A 22,700-nucleotide genomic window follows, 5' to 3' on the forward strand; every position below is an offset into this window, starting at 1 on the left:
ATTTAAGAACATGTTCATGGGTTCTTCAACATTCAACAAAAGTTCAAAGGATTAACCAAAAGTCAACCAAGATTAGTTTAGCCAAGCATGGCTAAACCCAAAGAAACAAAGTTAGAGAAATTTGTACCAAACATTAAGCAAGAATCAAGAGGTAAAAATATGATGTTCTTCAAGGGTTCTTGGCCTTCAAAAGTTTCCAAAACTCCAGAGAGAATCTTCAAAAATCGGATGTTCAAGAGTATACAAAAGATGGGCACCAACCTTCCTCAAATAGCTCAAAAGAAGGATTCCCGAAATTGCCCCTGCAGGGCCTTGCGCGACCCGCGTGCTGCTGCGCGGGTGGGTTGCGCGGGTGGTACCTGACATGGGCTCCTTTGAGATTTTGGGCCTCTAAAGCATATCCCACTAGCCCAGATCGAATCCAATCACCTCCTAGCCCATTTTCTTCAAGTTTTTCTTCATTTAAAGCCCAATTTGACCTCTCTAAATCCTCCAATGCTCGTGAACTCGTCCGATTAATAATTTTCATACGCTTGAATGTTCCCCCGCATCTTTCAAATTTAAAGCTCAATTCTTCCAAGCCTTCAAGCAATTGACAAGTCCACCCCATGAATCACCTTCATAGCCATCAAGCATGAAACCTCCAATTCCCTTCAAGCCCAATCGCCTCGCAAAAGTGCCGCCCCGCTAGTTTCCAAGAAAATCTGCAATAATGCTCAAGAAACTAGAAAGTACCCCGAAATGGTCATAAAAATAACAAAAGGGAAAATATGCATGAAAGTTAACTAAAATGCGAATGAAATGTACTAAAATAAACTATAAAAATAAGTAAATAAAATGAAGCTATCAAATCACCCCAAGCTTAAACCTTACTTGTCCTCAAGTAAGACAAAACTAAATGAACTTGGGATGAACTACCCTAGAAATAAAAAGAATGGATAGAACCATGGAACCTGTTCGACGTTAGTCAACATGGTCAGAATTGATTTCGCTGCTATCTCACAACTTTTTCATCCGATGACAATGGTACCATAAACCACAGCCAGGATAACTCCTTTAGGTGAGTAAGGAGGGATGAGCAGTCGCAGCCTCAATGGAACATGCATACAATGAAGAATATCTGTAGTAGGGAGAAAGCAGCTGGATGGGCTCGGGTGGAGCTCTTCTTTAAGTGTACACTCTGATCTCACGTTTACCGGTTTCTCTCATGTGTAACTTGGTTTAATCGCTCAGGTACCGTTGTAGGAATCGGTTCACTTGGTGTTGGCCCAAACCTCCCGTAGTATCCGACTCGACAGTCTCCCTAACATCACCAATTTGCGAAAAACAACTCGATCTATATACAATAAAACATTCCTAAATAAATGAATATCAAACGTCGGGTGACCAAAATGTTGGAAGATTTAGTTCAATAATTGAACCGGCCACCCTTCTCAGATTTCTGCAGCTGGGAATTTGCCTGCCCCCTTTTTTTTTTGTTTTTTTTTTTTTTTTTTTTTTTTATTTATTTTTTTTTTTTAAGATAATGTAATAACAACCCTTTGACTCAAAATTTGGTTCCTAAAGTGTGTAAGTGGAACCGAAAGGGTAGTAATATAATCCGAATGGTCTAAGCGAGAAAATGACCATGTGTGGAGCATAAATATATAATGCAAGCTCCTCTTCAAATTTGTGATTTTTTTTTTTTTTTTTTTCAACAAATAATGAAAATGTCCACATGCGGACTAAAAGACTTCTCTAAAATCCTAAGAAAATCGCAAAAAGATATGGTGATGCAAAGAGACCGGATATGGATTCTACTCGGGGACAAGCACTAGTGTTTCATCCTAACGGTTCAAACGTGATCAAGTGTGATCCTCTCAGCGGTAGTGACCGCAAGGCTAAGACATCCATTGCTATAGTATATCCTACAGTCATTAGTATTGTATGCATAGTTCTTCATGAAAACTACCTGTCCATGATCACTTACCCCTTTAAGCTACCAGCATCTGATCCCAAGTATGAGATCCCAAACTGCAGCTAATGGTCCCGGTTCGATGGGTGAGATAACAACAAGATCCTGGACCAATAATGATACAATAACTGTGAACTTATTCCATGGCATCCAGGGGGTGAGAATAAACAGACAACAAAAATGCATGAATGTTAATGCCTAAGCTAAATGTTATGCAAAAATATAAAAGGTGAAAAAGAAAAAATAATTTTTTTTTTTTTTTTGGATTTTAAAAAAAATGAATGAAATTAGCTTAAATCTAAAATGTTATGCAACCTAATTAAAATGCATGAAAAAGAGTAAGAAAAAAAAGGGAAATGCCCCACCCCAAGCTTAAGAACAAGCATTGTCCTCAATGCTTAAGGAAAGGGCAGAAAGGACCTAGATCGGGGGGTCGGGCGGCGGGAAATGCCCGTGGCGATGGTGGTAGTCCCACATATCCTGGAGCTGGCGGGAAGTGTGAGAGGAGGACTGCTCCAATCGATCAACACGGCTTGCCACATCTAGAATGGCTCTCGAATTCTCTTGCGTTTGGGCGTCGATACGCTGCACCGTGGAGAACATTGTGGCAAATTGGTCAAAGAACGTGGGAGGGAAATATGGTGGGACTTCATGTCCCTCCTGCTGATGCGGCTGGTCAAAATGATGTGGAGGGGCCTGGAATTGATTATGCTGAAACATCGGCTGCTGCATCGAAGGCTGGTCAAAATGGTCCTCAGCTTCGGGCATTTCATCGTCCTCTTCTTCATCTTCTTCCTCTTGTTCATCTGCATCGTCACCCTCATCATCACCGAATTCTGGGAATACACCTGCTTGGGTCAACTGATCTGGAGGAAGCCAAGTGTCGGGGTCGTCTGTATCGAATGAAGAACCGATCCAACTTGGCAGGATGTAAACCGGGGCTTTGTCAGAGTCTAACCAATTGTACGTGCGTGCTCCCCGATCGAGCAACATCTCCATCCGGATGAGAGTATCACAATCTAGCAGGAAGTTCGGTGGGGTGTCGACAGGTATGTACTCGGGGGCCGGGAAGTCTAGGCCGACGGCTCGACCTATGATCGTGATGAGTCCCCCGATGAAAATTTCCCCTGAGGAACGTTGGCGTATGGAGTCACATTTGTCTAAAAAGAAGCCTGAAAAACTGAGGGAGAGTGCATGCCTCATGCTTCGGAGGAAAAATAGCTCACATCTGTTGATCTGACCGGGCTCGAGACGCCCGAAGATACTCGTCGTAAGGACTCGGTGAGCAATTCGCCAACAGGGGTGAACGATGTGCTTGGCTCGCTGTCGGCTTGGGTTGAAGGTTGGGAGACCGGAAATTTGCATCCAGAAGTTTGCATCAGGGCAACGCAGAAAATCTTGGTACTCTTGACTTTGGGGGCTGATGCGGAACGGATCGTCTATACCCATGATAGAATCAAGCTCTGCGTATGTGAGTCTATGATGCTCCCCTTTCAACTGGAACGTGAGGACTTCCGTGTCATCATCTCGTGCATATGTGCTAAGAAATTCCATTGTGGGCTCCTCGTAAGTTCTGTCACAAAGTCGAAGAAAACCACGCCAACCGAGTTTTATGAACAAATGGTATACACCATCATGCACCCCAAGCTTTTTCATGGACTTTTTATGGTAGAATTTTGTCGGCCGGATTGCGCGACCCCGAAGATTGGAGCGATAGGTTTTGATCTCAGCATTTGTAAGGGAAGGATCGCTTCCCTCTTCTCCTCTTTTTTTCCGTTTACCGGCTGCTTTGCGTGATGGACCGGCGGTATCTTTTTGCGGGTTAGGATCGATCGATGATCCATGGGTGCGTGTCCGAGCCGTGGTTTTGCCCATTTTCGAAACCTACAATATCAAAAACAACTTCACCAACGTAACCCCTCACCTCACCACTCTCAAATTAATGCAACTATCTTTAGACTGAACACAAAAAAAAAAAAAAAATAATCCAAGAAATAATGACACCCAACTTTTGACAATGTAAAATTGTTCCAACAACAACACTCGGTTAATTTGATAATTCCAACAAAAATTCGGCAGCAATACGAGACAAAATGAGGAAATCTCAACCAAAGTTTAAACAATTTTTGAACAAATTTCCAAACAAATTAACCAATCTCAACCTTTCTCAAATCAATGTTTCCAAATAAACCGGGCAACAACTAACGATCTTAGGCAATTTCCAAAGCATAATTGCATGCAATTACTGAATTGAAACAATGCAAGATAATAAAAACCAAGGAAAGAGAATACCCGTTTTATCCCAAAATTGAACTTGAACCCGGAATCCGCTACCGTGCACCCCAAGCTTTGGTTATTCGTGGGTGCCTAAATGCAAGACTTGTTCATTGAACGGATATTTTCAACTTGATTTGTGTGAAAAATCCGGCGGCGGCTCGTGGTGGCTCAAAAATTATGGAAAATTTTTTTGTGAGATTTTGAGGTTTTGTTTGGTTAGATGTAAAGATCCCCGAAAAAGAAACACTTTGGTGGTGTCGGAATTGCGAGAGGTGGTAGGAGTTGGCCGGAAAATGGCCGGAAAGTGGCGAGGTGGGTGGTGGTGGCGCCCCTAAACCCGGCGATGGATCGGAGTAAACTTCAGGTGGGGTTTGTAGAGCACGGAAAATGGTGAAGAATGGTGGTGGTCTCGTCGAATTCCGACCGGTGGAACTCCGGGAAATCAAATTTTTGTGAAAAGTGGGTGTATGTGTTCTTGAGAGTTTGAGAGAGAATGAGAGGGTTTTGAGAGAATGAAATGAAGAAGGAGAGTTGCTGGAGGTTTTCAATCCATATTCAAGTGTGGTCAACACCCGGTCAATGTTGGTCAACTCATTAAACCACCTGGTCAACGAAAGTCAAAGCTGGTCAACAAATTAAGGGATGATCGTCAAGGCATCACGCGGGTCGCGCAGAGGGGGCGCGCGGGTCGCACACATGTTGCAGCTTGGGATTTGATCTTGTTGCGAATTGAAGACCGGCCGCGCACACCAGCCGCGCACCCATGCGCGGGTCGCGCACATGTTGCAGTCCCGGTTTGCGATTTTTTTTCGTTTTCTTCACTAGTTCTTGATTCGGAAGGCCCCAAACACCTAGAAACTCTTGGATTCTTCAAAAATGACTTCAAAGATTGCATCAAAACATTTTCAAAACTTCTTTATTCGAACGTAGAAATATGAAGGCATAAAGCTTTCCAAAAATGCCCCTCTTTAACGTCTTAGGCGAGACGTCCTTCTATCTTGGTTCAACACACCGGGACATCCAAGTGGATGATTTCAATAACACTTGCATTAAAACCTTCATAGAATGGCTTTAATCGGTGCCCATTGACTTTGAAAATTTGTCCCGTTTCTTCACTTTGGATTTCCACCGCTCCATGGTCAAAAGTCTTTATTACAACAAATGGGCCGATCCACCTTGATCTTAATTTGCCCGGGAATAACTCCAACCGGTATCAATTACCCGGTTTTGGAGTTTGTGTAACATCGGTCTCCATCATTTGCCTCAAGGTTCTCTCGGGAACTTCTCCTCCGTCCGCCATTACAATTGGTTCAATAATGGGTGGATTTTGTTGTAGGGGTGGTGTTTCGGGAATTTCTTGGCGAGGGTCGGGACTAGAATCGGGTTCTATATCACTTAATGAAGCGGTTTCAACCTCCGGGTCCCCGTGGGGGTTAGAAGTTTGACCACGTTCAACTCGTTTTTCCTTAGCCAAACGCCTTGCTTCTTTTTCGATTTCGGGGTTGTAAATCAAGTCACCTGTACGCTGAGATCTGGGCATAGAGAAACAAATTGATTAAAAATAAACCAATCCCCGGCAACGGCGCCAAAAATTTGGTGGTTGTCGAGGCCAACACAAATAATAACCCTAAATATTACACACTAAAATAGTGTATAGTGGTAAAGGGATCGAATCCACGGAGATTGGTTCAATTTATAACTCTATGAAAAATCTCTTTGCAAAAGTACTTGTAAAATGACAATAAAAATAAAATGGGGGGTTTTGGTGTTTTGAAATACTTGAAACAAACTAGAATCAACTATGATTTAAATAGACAAATGCAACAAAAATAAGAATTTGATGTAAAATCAATAAGGAAGAGATGGTTGACTTAAAGTTTCCTCACTTTGACTTTTGATGAACATATCATTAGAATCCAATGGTGCAATACTTTGATTTAAATCCTTAATTTGGCTATAGTAATCCAAGGAGCTTGAGATTACCTAGACTTTTCTTAATTGTTGAAATGGCTAGAGAAGCTCATAACAATTTCCTTAGTCAAAGTCACTAATTCCAAATAGCATGTAATTAGTGAAAGTCAACTAGCATTAAGAACCAAAAAGTCACCAAATCCAAGAGGGGTCAAATGCTTTCACCACCATGTTGGAGGAAATGTTTTTATGATTGTGTGAAGCAAAAACAACACAAAAATCATTTGTTGCTTGCTAATTTGAGGATCCTTTACTTAATCAAGAAATTAGCCAACTAATCACCACAAACACATTTAAACTCATGAACTAAAACATACAAGTAGTGATAAGATGTTAAAACACAAAACATTCCCATAAAGATTTAAGAACATGTTCATGGGTTCTTCAACATTCAACAAAAGTTCAAAGGATTAACCAAAAGTCAACCAAGATTAGTTTAGCCAAGCATGGCTAAACCCAAAGAAACAAAGTTAGAGAAATTTGTACCAAACATTAAGCAAGAATCAAGAGGTAAAAATATGATGTTCTTCAAGGGTTCTTGGCCTTCAAAAGTCTCCAAAACTCCAGAGAGAATCTTCAAAAATCGGATGTTCAAGAGTATACAAAAGATGGGCACCAACCTTCCTCAAATAGCTCAAAAGAAGGATTCCCGAAATTGCCCCTGCAGGGCCTTGCGCGACCCGCGTGCTGCTGCGCGGGTGGGTTGCGCGGGTGGTACCTGACATGGGCTCCTTTGAGATTTTGGGCCTCTAAAGCATATCCCACTAGCCCAGATCGAATCCAATCACCTCCTAGCCCATTTTCTTCAAGTTTTTCTTCATTTAAAGCCCAATTTGACCTCTCTAAATCCTCCAATGCTCGTGAACTCGTCCGATTAATAATTTTCATACGCTTGAATGTTCCCCCGCATCTTTCAAATTTAAAGCTCAATTCTTCCAAGCCTTCAAGCAATTGACAAGTCCACCCCATGAATCACCTTCATAGCCATCAAGCATGAAACCTCCAATTCCCTTCAAGCCCAATCGCCTCGCAAAAGTGCCGCCCCGCTAGTTTCCAAGAAAATCTGCAATAATGCTCAAGAAACTAGAAAGTACCCCGAAATGGTCATAAAAATAACAAAAGGGAAAATATGCATGAAAGTTAACTAAAATGCGAATGAAATGTACTAAAATAAACTATAAAAATAAGTAAATAAAATGAAGCTATCAGATATGATCGACGGGGAAAAAGCAAAATTATCGTATGGATATCCATAATTATAGAGGGAAAAATTAGATGACAAGTGATTGTTCTTATGTATCATTTTTTAAGTAATGCTTGTATTTCCTTATGTTTAAGTACTTTTGTCTTAAAGACACTACCTTAAAATTATTTTTCTCTCACAATTTAGGTTTACCTATTTATAACAGCATTAAATAATAGAACACTTGAAAATTATAGATTATAGTAGGGGTGGTCAAAAATATCCGCATCCGAACATCCGATCCGAAAAATCCGAAAATTCGATTCGAAAATACCCGAAAAATCGGATATCCGAAAATTCGGATACCCAAAATTCGGATATCCGGTTTTTCGGATTCGGATACGGATATTAAAATGTGAAAATTTCGGATATTTCGGATATCCGAAATCCGAAATATATAAAATAAAAAATTATTAAAAATAGTTTTAATGCATTGAGTTTTTTCATTTGAAATTCAAAAAGACAAATTATTAATATTTTTACTTGGTACGCAAAGTGACAATGGTATAAATGTTACCTTTTTTATGTTGATTTTAGTAATTTGAGTTTGATTTCTCAAGATCTTTAGGTATCATGAGGTAACTTGCATTTAACCGGACCAAATGAAGTCTTATTATACCTAACAAATGCACGGAAACGTTCTTGTTCTTGGAGGGTTTATTTTCTTTATTTAAAACTAATGAAATTCGGATATCCGGTTTAATATCCGAATCCGTATCCGAAATTTCGGATATCCGAAATTTCGGATACGGATTCGGATATCAATAATCAACTATCCGAATTTTCGGATATCCGGTTTTGAACACCCCTAGATTATAGTACTTCAAAACTACTAATATTTCAAAAATATTTTTTGCATTATCGAGAAATCACTACAAATGGTATTTGAAAATACTGTCATTTCGAAAATACCCTTAGATAAAATAGTTTTAGATTTTCAAAATGTATAATTTGAAATTCATGGTCATTTTTAAAAAATAAAATAAAATTGGTCAAATGATCAATCGTTATGTTCTTTAATTATGTATATAAAAATCAAATATTACATTTAAAAATATTACATTTAGAAGTCAAATGGTGAACACTTCGTAACTACATATATGACAGGTACGGTTAAACAAATCTTAATCGAATTGACCCCCTTTGACGATCCAAAGTCATTGCTTGTCATATTATTAAATCTGGACATTCAAAGAGCTGCCAAAGCATGGGTATTAATGACCTAGCCCTTCACTCCTGCAATCCTGTTGAATCACTCTAACACTAATCCAACACTCTCGGTCCCGTCATGTCATATGCTATTGCCAATACAGTTTGGTCCTGTCATGCCAACTAGGTCCAAGCAATACTATTCGGTCATGTCATATCGACTCGGTTCAACCAATACCATTCGATCCAACCGATCTGATTTATTCTATTGAGGATGTTTGCACCTTCCTAAGACAAAAGTTTCAACTTTGTGTTCCTTCCCAACGAACAATTGTGAGGCTCCTTCCCAAGGTAGAAGGTATTTCTCTCTTAGACTAAAGGGTATGATGATTTTTTTGCCAATGGTAAATGAATGTCATATAGGTGTCACGTAAGATTTTATCATTTTTGCTAATTTTTGCCGATAGCCATGGTGAGGTGATGAATTTGCCTATGATTTTTTTCTTTTTAATTTAAAAATAAGATTTAAAAAAAAACTATAATCATGTTAGTTAAATAAAATATAAATTTCATTTGAAATCCTAGAAAATTAAAACAACATGAAATTTAAAAAACTACATTCCGGAAAATCTAGAAAAAACATAAAATTAAAAATAATTAGAAAAATAAAACATCAAAATTCCTTTTCCTCTTGCTTTTGCTTTGTCCCTTCTCATGGGATGACGAGGAGCTTCAATTTCTTCAATGTCATCATTATCATCATTAAGATCAACACCGATGTGATCATCCGATTTGCTTCTTTTTGAAGGTCTCAGAATGTATTCATATTTTCCATGTTCCTTCCACCGAACACTATTTTTAACAACATCCCAAACATGCATGAATTTAAAAGGTTTTACCATGTCATCTAGGAATGTTGCATGTCTTTTTCGCAATAAACTCGCCTCATTTTGTCCATTAGCCTATTGGTTTTGAAAGTTTGTGTAGATTATGTTCCAGTGCGTGACAAGTTTGTTTACATTAGTGATAGCTTATTTTATTTCCTTATTTTTATTAGCTTATTTTAGATTTTTAGATCTTTTTATTAACATTGCATTGTATTTTATTTATTTTCTTTATCATGGATCGTATCAGGGACTTTTTATGTTGCATGAGGTATTTTGCAGGGTTTTGGAGCTTGTTGCGGTTATGGATTAGCTTGGAAATGGGCTTTGTGGGCTTCCGAGACATTATTGGGCTTTGCGGATCCATTAAAGGAGATTCGGGCTTAAAAGGCTAAAGACTTAGATGAAGTGGGCTAGTGAAGATGGATCATGGATTGTTATTTTGGGCTTGGAGCATCCATATTTGAAGCTAAAAGATGATTGGTTAATTTGAATCATGTGGGATATGGAGGGGACCAAGGGAATCTGTGGTAGTGGGATGGTTAGTGGAGGAAAAATGAGCTAATAGCATTCCAGCAGCACTTGCGTGGGTGGAATCTCTGTCGCGTGGGTACCCGCGCAACTGCCTAGTTTTAGGCATTTTGGTCATTTGGCTTGCCATTACCTTGGGGGATTGGATATTTTAGCTATCACTTCGATTTTCCACCATTAGAGACCATAGGAGGCGATTTTGGGAGCTTGGATACACATCCTTCTTATCTTCCAAAGTAATTCTTAGTTTCTTAATGCAATTAGACTTTTGTGATTGTTATTCTATTGCCATGAGTGGCTAAATCCTATATTTTGGTAGATATTGGCTAGAACCTTTGAATGTTTGTGGGTTTTTGAAGGATTTATGCTTATTTATCATTTATCTTATGTCTATGATTCTAGTTCATATTTCGTATGCTTGTTTAATGTTTTGATCATGAGCTTGGTACTTTAATAAGCAAGTGTTGATTTATTTCTTTGGTTTAGCATTGAATCATTGAATTTACTAAGAATAAGGGCTTTATGATGGTAGAAATCATCTCTAGCTTATGAATCATAACTTCTTTATGGATGTGTAAGAATTGACATCCTCTAAGAATTGGGGATTCCTTTATTCTTAAGGCTAATCAACTTCTTGGGTTCAATTGCTTCAATTGGATCTTTGATTTTGATTAAGAAGGTGTGTTGTGGGCTTCCCCAACCTCCATACAACTTATGAGGGATCTTGACATATCATGCTTCATGATTGCTATAATCAATTTGGGATGAATGATAAGCTTCATATTAAATCCTAATGATAAACACACAAATGTTCATTGTGTTGAATTTCCTTGGTTTACCAATTCTCTCAAATATTTGAGCATCTCATCATCCTGCTTAATTGCAAGCTTTTTAGTTATTCAAGTCTTTTAGTTTTCATGCAATCACAACACCCCCCCCCCCCCCCTTTTAGTTTAATTGTAGTTAGTTAGTTTATTTACACTAGTTCTATTAGATTGCATTGGTGATTGAATACAACCATTTTCTCGAGGATCGATACCCCTTTTTACTGTTATATTACGTTTTATTTGCAAAAAAAAAGTGTAATTTGCTTGGTGGACTTGACAACCCACCAACTAGTCCATTTTGAGTTGCATTGATCACTCGTCCGATAATCCAGATCTCGAACCATACCCCTACAAAATCGCTCCGTAACATGCAACCAAAATTGATCGCATGATTGGTTCTTATAGGTGCCACCGTCTTTGGATATGTCAACTCGTGCATTCGCTAATTCCGTTTCTTCTTTTTGACTCCATCTTCTTGGATCAGCCTTCTCTTTTTTTTTTTGAACTTCTTGTTCGGGTCCGAAATCATAAACATGTTCCGATGAGGGTGTGAAAGGCGGTTGAGATTAGAATTGGAATTGAGTTTGTGTTTCGGTTGAAGGTGTTTGTCGTGGTGGTTGGGTTTAGAATTATTGTGAAATATGGAACGACGAATAGTAGGTAGGAACACCACCTACAAACATTTGGTTTTGTTGTGGCATTTGTGACCAGTAAGGTGGTGGTGAAGCCATATCGTAACTGAAAAACGCAATTGGATTGGAAGAGTTGGAAGCATTTTAATTGTTTGATATTTTGAGAGTAAAATGGTTGTGTTTGGTGTGAACTAAAGAGATGATATGTATGTGTATTTATAATGTTTTTGGTTAAAAAAAATTAATCAAAAGCCCCAACAGTCGTATAGCCAACTCTTATATTCTTTCCAACGTTCCTTTTTCTTACCGGTATAATCTCACCAATGATAGAAAACTGTCGGCAAAATTTGTGTCACAGGCTGGTGTTCACCGGCGGTAAACCAAGCCATGTAGGCTTGTCGGTGGCAAATAAACCATGATGCCGTTTAGCCTTATAAATATAACTCTCTAACAAACCTAAAAAGGGGATGCCAAGTAAGCTTTATAGACTCTCTCACATAGATCACACCCATGCACGCCCGATATGATTCTCTTCCACTCGAAGGAACCGGTCCTATTTCGTATCGATTCTAACTATATCGTTGGAGGTTGTTGGCAGGACTTAAGTCCTGGGCATCTCTAACGATCCTATTGATAAGTGTAGCATGTATTAAATCAAGGCTCGTTAGCGACATCAAAGTATAGATCCGATATCATAACCCGATTAATCCCATAACGATTTTCATTATTATATCGGTAACAATTTACATTAATATTACGATCGGACAAATTTGTATATTAAATTCAAAGGTTACCAAAGGGCTTGTAGCCCAGCGGTATCAGGTGGTGTCCTCCCTCTTTGAGGTCGAAGGTTCAAGTCCCGTCGTGGACATAGGTGGAATAAGTGTTGTTAGCTTAAGAGTAGATTAGATTTGCCGGTTAAAAAAAAAAAAAAAAAAAAAAAAAAAAAATTCAAAGGTTAGTAAATACATCATAATAATTTACATGTTAAGTGCACAAGAAACTAATTCAATGAAACACTAAGATCGTTATGACACCAAAGTTTTAAGGATAACATTTTTCATCGAAGTGACATAAATATTCTTTAATAAGGTACATAGTTGTTTACAAAGAAAAATGTTTTCACAATCCCAAAAGTATACTTTTTAATAAGTGGTCGTGAATAAAACTTTAATGCGTAACTCGGTCTAAAAAACGATCATTTAAATTTTTTCAGATTTTCAAATAAAAAATGATAAACACATTGTACACAATATTGTAGTACACTTATAAAAAGTTCCTTTAGAAAGGAAAACAGTAATACTGTTGTTCTAGATTAGAAATTATAAATGGTTACTCTCCATATCTCATAGCTCTATGATCCTCGTGTACACATCTCTTCCATACACAACACAAATTCAGTTTTTCGTTTGTCGTGATTTGAGCCGATGTTAGTGGATTTGGATCGATATCTCGCTACTAGCTAGTTCAAATGCATAGTGTTCTAGAGTCATACTCATTGATATATACATTATCATTTGATCAAGTAGCTATGATCTAGGACATACATAGATATAGTTCGGATCCAGTCCCAATCAAGTAACTAATACATTTATCGATTATACAAGATGAGGAGTGAGATCGGCCGGAGGACTATGGTGGAGGAGGAGGAGGACAGAGAAGATGAGAGGCGGAGGAAGGCGGAGGATGGAGCGGTAAAGGAGTATGGAGTCGGGGATCATGGAGATCTCAGGAGGTTAGGAAAACGATGGGGTGCATTGGACTTGGGGCTCAATGGAGACAAAGTCTCTAATGGCAAAAAAGGCTTTTCTCATGGTTTCATTATTCACCCTCGAAACAGGTTTCCTTCAACCTTCTCTCTATAGGCCTTTATAATTGTCTCTCTACAATGTAAGAGTGAGCATTGGTATCAAAGTTTTTATCTATGTGTACAATGTGAGGGGTTCTGGTTTCGATTGCTGAAGTTTGGAATTTTGATTGAGACCGGTTCCAATTTCAGTTCTTAATATATTTTAAAAGCATTACCCACTAGAATTGATTTCGATTTCGATTTCGATTTCGATATCATAGTATATTAATTTTTTCATCCATAATTATCTTAATCAATTTGGAAGATAATATTAAAATTAAAATTCAGTAACTATTAATTTTGTTTTTAAGTTAGATCGTTAATGCTTTTTTTTTTGACTTTGTGATGATCAAAATGGAACACAAGTTCATAATGCAATCGACTAGTTACTCTTTCAAAGGAGATAATAATATACTACGTTAGTTACCTTCTTCTATTCTCTATTCATTAAAAAACATTCAATATTTCATAAATAATTAAAGCATCTAATCCATTGTATGTAACTAATGTTCTAAATAACGTGAGCAGTGAGTTTGATGATAAGGTCAAAGTTAAGCCACGACGAATCAATACATTTTTCAAGGCGTGACTATTTTATATACATTAAAAAAGATAAATCATATAATTATTGAATTTTATTAAATATATTAAGTTTTTAGAAGTGTTATATTAATATTTAATATAAAAAAAGTTAACAAAAACTCAATTATTTTAGGCCCCATTAGAAAAATAAAAATAAAAAATAAAAAAAACGGAGCCTTGAAAAAAATTTGCATCATAACGTGATAAGACACGCATTGACAAGTTATCTGGATGACACGCTTAACAAACACATCTTGAATGTTTTCGTAAGGACTACACCATATATCACGTCATTACAAGCCTTGAGGCATGCCATGCCGCATTTTTAAACCATGTATGTGACTATGTAAGTAAAGTTTTTATTATGATGTATAATCACTAACGAATTTGTTTGAAAAGATAATATTGGGCTCCAAATATATTTATAATATTTGATAAATTTTAGATATTCATTAATCCGACCAACATTTAAATTATGTTATTAACTATAAACTGTAACAAGAACGTGATTGATAAAATTTTAGATATTCATTAATCCGACCAACATTTAAATTCCTTTATTAACTATAAAATGTAACAAGAACGTGATATTTATTCATATCGAATCGATCGGTACATTAGTGGTGTATAAAATTTTATCGTTTAAAATTTAAAGTAAGTAAATTATACATGATAATATCACATAGAGTAAGAAAGAGACAACGTGGAGTAAAAATTTACTCCACTGAAATATTACTTTTAAAACCTATCATTCAAATTTCACTTAACCCCTTTAACTCAGATAAATGTTTTGATATCATTTTATTAAAAAAAATTACCTCGAAAAATTACTCTACATGGGATAATGGTGGGATATCTGGATAGCACATACCTGTAAAAATTGTTATGACAGAAGTATACAATCAACAAGATTAACAAAAATAAAACTAACGAAATTGAAATATATATATATATATATATATATATATATATATATATATATATATATATATATATATATATAAGAATCAGTTTACAGAAAACATACTTGATGGTTTATGCTTACAATAGAAACACAAAAAACGAAATTATGTAGATTGAGGCCTGCAAATTGCAGTGTCCTAAGACAGAAATTTCCCTTGTAGGATCTGTCTAGAGGATACAACAATCAACCAAAAACTTCTTTTGATTCTGACGAAATTCTCTATGTTCCCTTCATTGTATTTAGAGTACGAAATTATAAGAGGAATCTGTATGCAATTTTTCTGAACCCGAAATCTGGTCTTTGGTGATCTATTTATACATATAGATTGACAGGTTTTTTCCCTCCAAAACTACTAATCGAAAATAACTGTCAAAACAGTTAAAATGAATTTAATAGATTTTTAATATATAATAAAAGTCAAAATCGGAATTTATATATATATATATATATATATATATATATATATATATATATATATATATATATATAATATTGTAACTAGTCAATGAGACCCTAAGGTCCAAGGCTAATCTTTGACCATTAAATATATATATTAATATAAGCTTTCAAGACCAATTTGACTAGCCCAATCACCAAATCTAACCCAATCCTTCTAGTCCAAGCCTTTGATCTAATTAGTAAATAACTAGTAGGAGGCTTTTTAAGGGAGTATAAGTTTCCTCTTTCTTCCAATGTGTCCCAAAGAGAGTGTTTTCCATTTAACAAAGTTCCAACAAAAATCACACTAGATAGGATAATTTCTAAAAAAAACACATTGCATCGAAAAATTTGAGAGCTAGCATCCGTTTTATTTAGCGCTGTAAACGAACCGAACGTTCAGCGAACTGTTCGTGAACCGTTCGGAGGGAAGTTCGTTTATGTTCGTTTATTTAATAAACGAACGAACATGAACACAAATTATCGTTCATTAAGTTAAACGAACAAACATGAACAATGATCTCATTCGTTTAATTATGTTCGTGAACATTCGTTTATGTTCGTTCATTTTATGTTCACATATGTTTAATTGTGTTTGATTACATTAGTGTCTTTGTTTATTTATGTTCGTTTAGCATATTCACGAACATAAATGAAACGAACATTAACCATGTAATTTGTTAAACGAACGAAAATGAACAAAAAAAACTCGTTTGTTTATCCGTTCGTGTTCATTTATTTGTTCGGCTAACTTAAACGAACGAACATGAACAAGTTCCGTTCGTGTTTGTTTACAACCCTAGTTCTACCCGTACAACCTCTTGGGTTTACAATTTGTTTGCACAACCACAACATTTGTAAAATATCACAGTTAATCAACTCTTCTACTTTTACCACAAATGTTAGATTGAAATTATATTATTATTTACTTAAAGAAAATAACTATTTTTTTTTAATAAAAGTAACCATTTTGGTCTGGAATGGGTATTCCAGGCTAAGAAAAAACATTGTTTTTGATTGATTCCGGTTCCAGAACAGTATTCCGAATTCCAAACCAACATTACGGATTCGAGACTAAATTTTGGATTTCGAAAAAAAACAACTCCGAAATTTCAAGAACAAGTTTGATATCCAAAGAATAACTCCAGAATTTCAAGAAAAAATCCGTTTTTTTTAACTTAAATTGAACAAAAAGTTAAACAAACATATGAACTATATATGATATCAATGGATAAAATCATACACTTTATTGAAAAACGATGACATTAAACATTTTGAAATGTTACATTCAAAATAAAAAAAATAAAAATAAAAAGTTTTCTTTGAAAAAAACTCAGAGTATGAATATGAATAGTATTCCGGAATGAGGACATTCCGAAAAAAGTGATTATTTTTCCAAAACTAAAAAAAATAATTATTTTCTTTTAAAAACCACATTTATTTTGGTTAGTTTACTTAATTTGCTTGCTAAATATAATTTTAATGATCATTATTGAACAAATGGTTCTAACCTCAAACTCTAAAAATATATTTAATCGGTCATGAAATACACCAAACATAATATAATATGTAAAAACTATTCAATAAATATTCTTTCTATTTAAAGTCACACAAAAATAGCTGTCCGATAAGAACAAGGCTTCATTCCACCACTCCGTCCACCTAAGATATTCTTCTCACTCTTGATGTTAGAAGCTATGTTGATTCGGCCGATTCAACGAGTTGGATTTTAATTAACGAATAGAACGGGTTAATCATAAATGAGTTTTTGCCTATGCGGGCAACAAGTAAAAATAAATTACATGTAAATTAAAAGTAGAGTAAATTACACGAATGGTCCCTATGGTTTGGGTTAATTTGCGTGCTTGGTTCCTAACTTATTTTGTTAACTCGGAAGACCCCTACTATTAATTTTTGTTACGTGTTTGGTCCCTACTATTTGTTTTTATTACGCTCTTGGTCCCTGTCTTACCTAAAAAAACTATTATTTAAATAGAGAAAAATAGCGGGGTAGGCAAGGTAAGGTTAGAAGAGTGGGGTTGGGGGTGTGTTTATTTATTTAAATTAAAAAAATCACGAGAAAATAGTATTTTTAGGTAAGACAGGGACCAAACACGTAACAAAAACAAATAGTAGGGATCTTCCGAGTTAAAAAAAATAAGTTAGGGACTAAACACGCAAATCACCATAAACCATAGGGACCATTCGTGTAATTTACTCTTAAAAGTATTTTCAGTTAATTGTTGTTTTAATTAAAAAAAGGTTAAAATGAACATTTAAAAATCTATATTATAACAAATATGTCGTTTACCTTTTTTTGTATTATTTCATGCTTTTCAAATCCCTTTGTAATAATTGGGCACTATATCTTAAAAGCTTGATCATATTCTTTGTAATAATCATGCACATTCTTGTTGTCCAACATACATCACAAGTGTACATGCTTGATTACGCAATAAACTCACCACCAAATTACGACGAAAATGGAGTAGTCCCAAAGTAGTTGTGTAATCTCATTATTTTGATGCAATTGTAATCGCAGGTGGTATCGAGCTTGGGAGAAATTCATATTGTTATGGGCGATGTACTCTTCTTTCTTCACACCAATGGAATTTGGGTTCTTCAGGGGATTACCAAATCACCTCTATTTATTAGACATAATCTGTCAAACGCTATTCTTCATCGACATTGTCCTTCAATTCTTTATAGCTTACAGAGACATCGACACCGAGAAGATGATCATCAACCCAAACCTAATTTCTCTTCGGTCAGTTTTACTCTAATCCTGATTTCATCAAATTCGTCACGAAGTTCTAATTTCTTCTTGTTGCAGGTATTTGCAATCTCATTTCATCCTTGATTTACTCGCCTGCATTCCATGGGATATTATTTACAAGGTATCACTCCAAACTCAACATCAATGCTCATAAGATCGATCATAATCCCATATGCATTTTGTTCAAATTCTTCATATTAACCTAATCAGGCATGTGGGAGAAAAGAAGAAGTGAGATACCTTTTACTGATTAGATTGGTGCGAACACGGAAGGTTCTAGAGTTTTTCTCAAAAATGGAGAAGGACATACGTGTCAAGTATTTGTTTTCAAGGATTCTAAAGCTACTTGTTGTTGAACTCTATTGCACACATACAGCAGCTTGCATATTCTACTATTTAGCTACAACTCTTCCAGCTAATGAAGAAGAATACACATGGATTGGAAGCTTAAAACTTGGTGATTATAGCTACTCAAACTTCAGAGACATTGATCTTTGGAAACGCTATATAACATCCTTATATTTTGCAATTATTACCATGGCAACAGTCGGTAAGTTTCATTTTACCCTTTTTTCATACTGTTGACATCTAATATGAATGTGGAGTACCTTCTTTGTACAGGTTATGGTGACATTCATGCAGTGAACTTGAGAGAGATGATATTTGTTATGGTTTATGTGTTATTTGACATGGTTCTTGGTGCTTATTTGGTTGGGAACATAACAGCTTTAGTTGTGAAAGGATCAAAAAGAGAAATATACAGAGAAAGAATCAAAAATCTCCTTAAATACATGGATAGAAACAGATTAGGAAGAGATATACGTGATGACATCAAATATCACTTACAGTTACCATATGATCGAACCCACACTGATTCTGCTGATCTTAAAGACCTTCCAACCTCAATTCGTTCCATGGTATGTAAAAAAAAGTATTCTTAATTTCTTATTTCACTTTCTTCCATGTCAATTTACAGATTTTTAGTGTTTTTGACTCTTTTTTTTTTCATACATTTCTTGAAGATAACAGAGACTCTTTATAAGCCACACATTGAAAAAGTTCCTCTTTTCAAAGGATGCTCTTTGGAATTCATCAATCAGATTGTGAGTAGAGTTCATGAAGAGTTTTTTCCACCTGGGAAAATAATAATGGAACAAGGGAGCGTTGTTGATCAAATTTATTTCATTTGTCATGGAAAATTGGTATTAACTTCCTTCTTTATATTTAATAAATGCAAGATTCAATTCAACAACATATTATAAAGATTGATGAATAAAATTTGATATAGGAAGAAGTGGTTGTATATGAAGGTGGGCCCGAAGAAGAAATATCAATTCTAAACCCTCATGACTCATTTGGAGATGTTTCCATTTTATGCAACATTCCTTTGCCATATACAATTCGAGTTCAGGAAAGTTGTCTAGTTTTGAAACTTGATCATCAATCTTTCTCCAATATTCTCAAGATATATTTTCATGACAAACAAAAGATTCTCAACAATCTACTAGAGGTTATAACTTATAACTAAAACTAATTACATATACTACTTTCTTTAAACTAATTTTTAGATAACTTGAGATATATTTAAATGCTCGTAGGGTAAAGAAAGTGATGTGCATATGAAGGATATGGTGAGAGATATCAAAACTCATATTGGATTCCAAGATGCTCAACTTTCACTTAGAGTAAATATTTCAGTTTACAATGGAGATTTATTTGAGCTTAAAAGCTTAATCCGAGCTGGAGCTGATCCAAATAAAAAACTCTTTGATGGAAGATCACCTTTGGTATGTTTGTTGACTTTTTGACTTTTGACAACTTTAAAAACTCGTTAATGAAATAAAACATGATACAGCATCTTGCTGTATCGAAAGGACATGAAGATATTGTTGCTTTTCTTATTCATGAAGGTGTTGATGTTGACATTTCAGGTAATTAAACTTGTTTCTCTTTTCAACTTAGATTCTGACATTTTGTTGTAATTTGAAGTTTTGAACTTTAATTATTTGGTAGATAATTTTGGAAATACGCCTTTGTTAGAAGCCATTAAGAGGGGGTATGATAACATTGCATCCTTACTAATTAAAGAAAGTAACTCATTGATGATAAACTCAAAAGACTATGACTTGAGGACCCCACTTCATGTAGCCACTTCACAAGGATCTTATGTTGTAGCAAAATTGCTACTTGAATCTGGTGCTAGTGTTCTTTCAAAAGACAGGTATTATAATTTAAATATAATAAGTTTGTGATTAAACCAGTTAATTAAAGGTGATGAATTCTAATTTATTACATTTATGGAGTGAATGTGTAGATGGGGTAACACTCCACTTGATGAAGCAAGATTATCTGGAAATATGATATTGATGAAATTATTAGAAGAAGCAAAATCTTTTCAGATGTTAGAATTTCCTTCATGTTCTCAAGAAACAAGAGATAAAATGTCACGAAAGAAATGTACTGTATACCCGTTTCATCCATGGGAATTAAAAAATGAAAGCAAGTATGGAGTTGTGTTGTGGGTCCCGGACACCATTGATGAACTCATGAAAACATCATTTGATCATTTGAATTTGGAGTTTTCTACCAGTTTTTGTATTGTAACGAAAGATGTAGGTAAGATCGTTGATGTAAATATGATTACAGATGGACAGAAGCTATATTTAATAACTATGGAAGCATGAGTTGGAGAATTTGATTAAACTGTTTAATGTTGCGTTTTCAATTCAAGAAATAAAAGAAAAGATTTATTTAATCCATGTTGAATGTTTATAGAGTGCTATTTCAGGTCATAATTTTGAAGAAATAATGTTTTAATTTAATTTTTTTATATTTGAAATTACGCACCTCAAACGGCTAAAGTCTCAGCGTAGAGCTTATCTATCAAGTAGTGTAACACAAAAAAATTGAAAAAAATGAATCTAAAGTTTTAAATCTTAATGATTCAGACCAAAGTTTAATACGTGATTTGTAAAATACGAAAATTAACAAGTCTTCTGTCTTTATTTTTACCTCGAATGCAAGATTTTCAAATTATATTTTTATTTTTAACTATATTAAATATAATTTTAATGATCATTATTGATAATTAAATGGTTTAACATCAAACGTTCTATTAGAAAAATGGGGGTAAATGATTGCTTGAAACCCACTGAAAGTCATAAAACACTATCGAATTAAAGTATTTTGATAGTACAAATCGAAAGTTCAATTAGATAAAATTCAGTCATTTCGAACAGAAAGAATGGTGAAGTTATGATCTTTAGAATATACTAGAATTAAGACCAAAAGACAGGTATAATACCCCGCTATCAGGGTCAGTGCAGTTTGTTAATTTTGAAGGCTCGGTGTGAAGAGTAAAATATGGGCCCTGTATATACAAATACAATTTTTTTTATAATATAAACAAAATTTATTAATAGATAATTGTTATACCAATAATCAAAAAAAAAATAGTGATAGTTCTCACAAGGCTCTTCTAGTATTATGAATCACAGTTGTCTATAAGAACTTTAGGGAAAAACATTGTTTATGCAGATTGAAAAAGTGTTTTGGATAAGAGACAACATAGCGGATCCATAATTTTTTTATCAGTGTCATGACAAATATATATAGAGTGCTATTTCAATTATGATTTTTTTAATCCATGAATGTTTTAAGAGTTTTATTTCAAGTCATATATATATATATATATATATATATATATATATATATATATATATATATATATATATATATATATATATATATATATATATATATATATACTTTACTATAATAAATGAAGTTTTTTTTATACTTGTCACACTCTCATTCAATTTGTCAAATGTTATTTTGTGGTTATTTTGAATTAATTTTTATTCCACATATCATTTTGTGGTTATTTTGAATTAATATTTAAATGCAATAATAAATGTATATTAATTTTCTTAATGAACTTTCTTTTTAATTTCAAAATTACTAAACTAAAGCTTCATTAATTTTCATTATTTATTTATTTAAATTATTTGTTTAAATTTAGAGAAAAAAACACTTTAATTTTTATAATTCAATATTTTTCTAATTTTTCTTGTAAATTCAAACTTCTCAAATGTTTAGAATTTTATATTGACAAAAATGCAAAAATGGTCCCTGCGGTATGCATTTTTTTGGGGTTTCAGTTCAAACCTCGATTTTTTTGAATTCATGGTCCTTTTGGCCTAGTTTGTACGTAGAATTGGTCCCCCGACTTAACTTCCGTTAAGTTATTGCTGTTAACCCCCTCATATGCCTCCCACATGAGGGTATATTTGTCTTTTCAATTATAAGAGACCATTTTTTCAGCTAAAAAAAATATATCCCTCTTTTTAAAAAAAATTAATACCTATTAATTTATTTTAATAATTAAAAAATAAAAATGTCTCTCTCTCTCTCTCTCTCTCTCTCTCTCTATATATATATATATATATATATATATATATATATATATATATATATATATATATATATATATATATATACCAAAAACACAGTTAAGAACATATACATACATATTCCATTTTTTCTTGATGATGGTCCCTAGAATCGATTTGTGTATGGGTTTTGTTTCTGCAAATCGATTTATGGGTGTATATTCATCTACAA

At 34.6% G+C, this 22,700-nt stretch overlaps 1 protein-coding gene across 1 annotated transcript; it reads left to right on the forward strand.

Annotated features, from left to right (window-relative positions):
• The first annotated feature begins 12,808 nt into the window (after positions 1–12,808).
• Positions 12,809–20,832, forward strand: LOC111883428 (potassium channel SKOR). Its single transcript, XM_023879760.2, has 11 exons — positions 12,809–13,308; positions 17,844–18,068; positions 18,135–18,198; positions 18,288–18,627; positions 18,699–18,994; positions 19,100–19,279; positions 19,366–19,587; positions 19,676–19,864; positions 19,933–20,008; positions 20,091–20,298; positions 20,392–20,832. The coding sequence occupies exons 1-11, from the start codon at positions 13,076–13,078 to the stop codon at positions 20,759–20,761; spliced, it is 2,403 nt and encodes an 800-aa protein (XP_023735528.1). The 5' UTR covers positions 12,809–13,075; the 3' UTR covers positions 20,762–20,832.
• Positions 20,833–22,700: the final 1,868 nt, after the last annotated feature.

The sequence above is a fragment of the Lactuca sativa genome, chromosome 2 (assembly GCF_002870075.4).
Source record: "Lactuca sativa cultivar Salinas chromosome 2, Lsat_Salinas_v11, whole genome shotgun sequence".
NCBI lineage: Eukaryota > Viridiplantae > Streptophyta > Magnoliopsida > Asterales > Asteraceae > Lactuca > Lactuca sativa.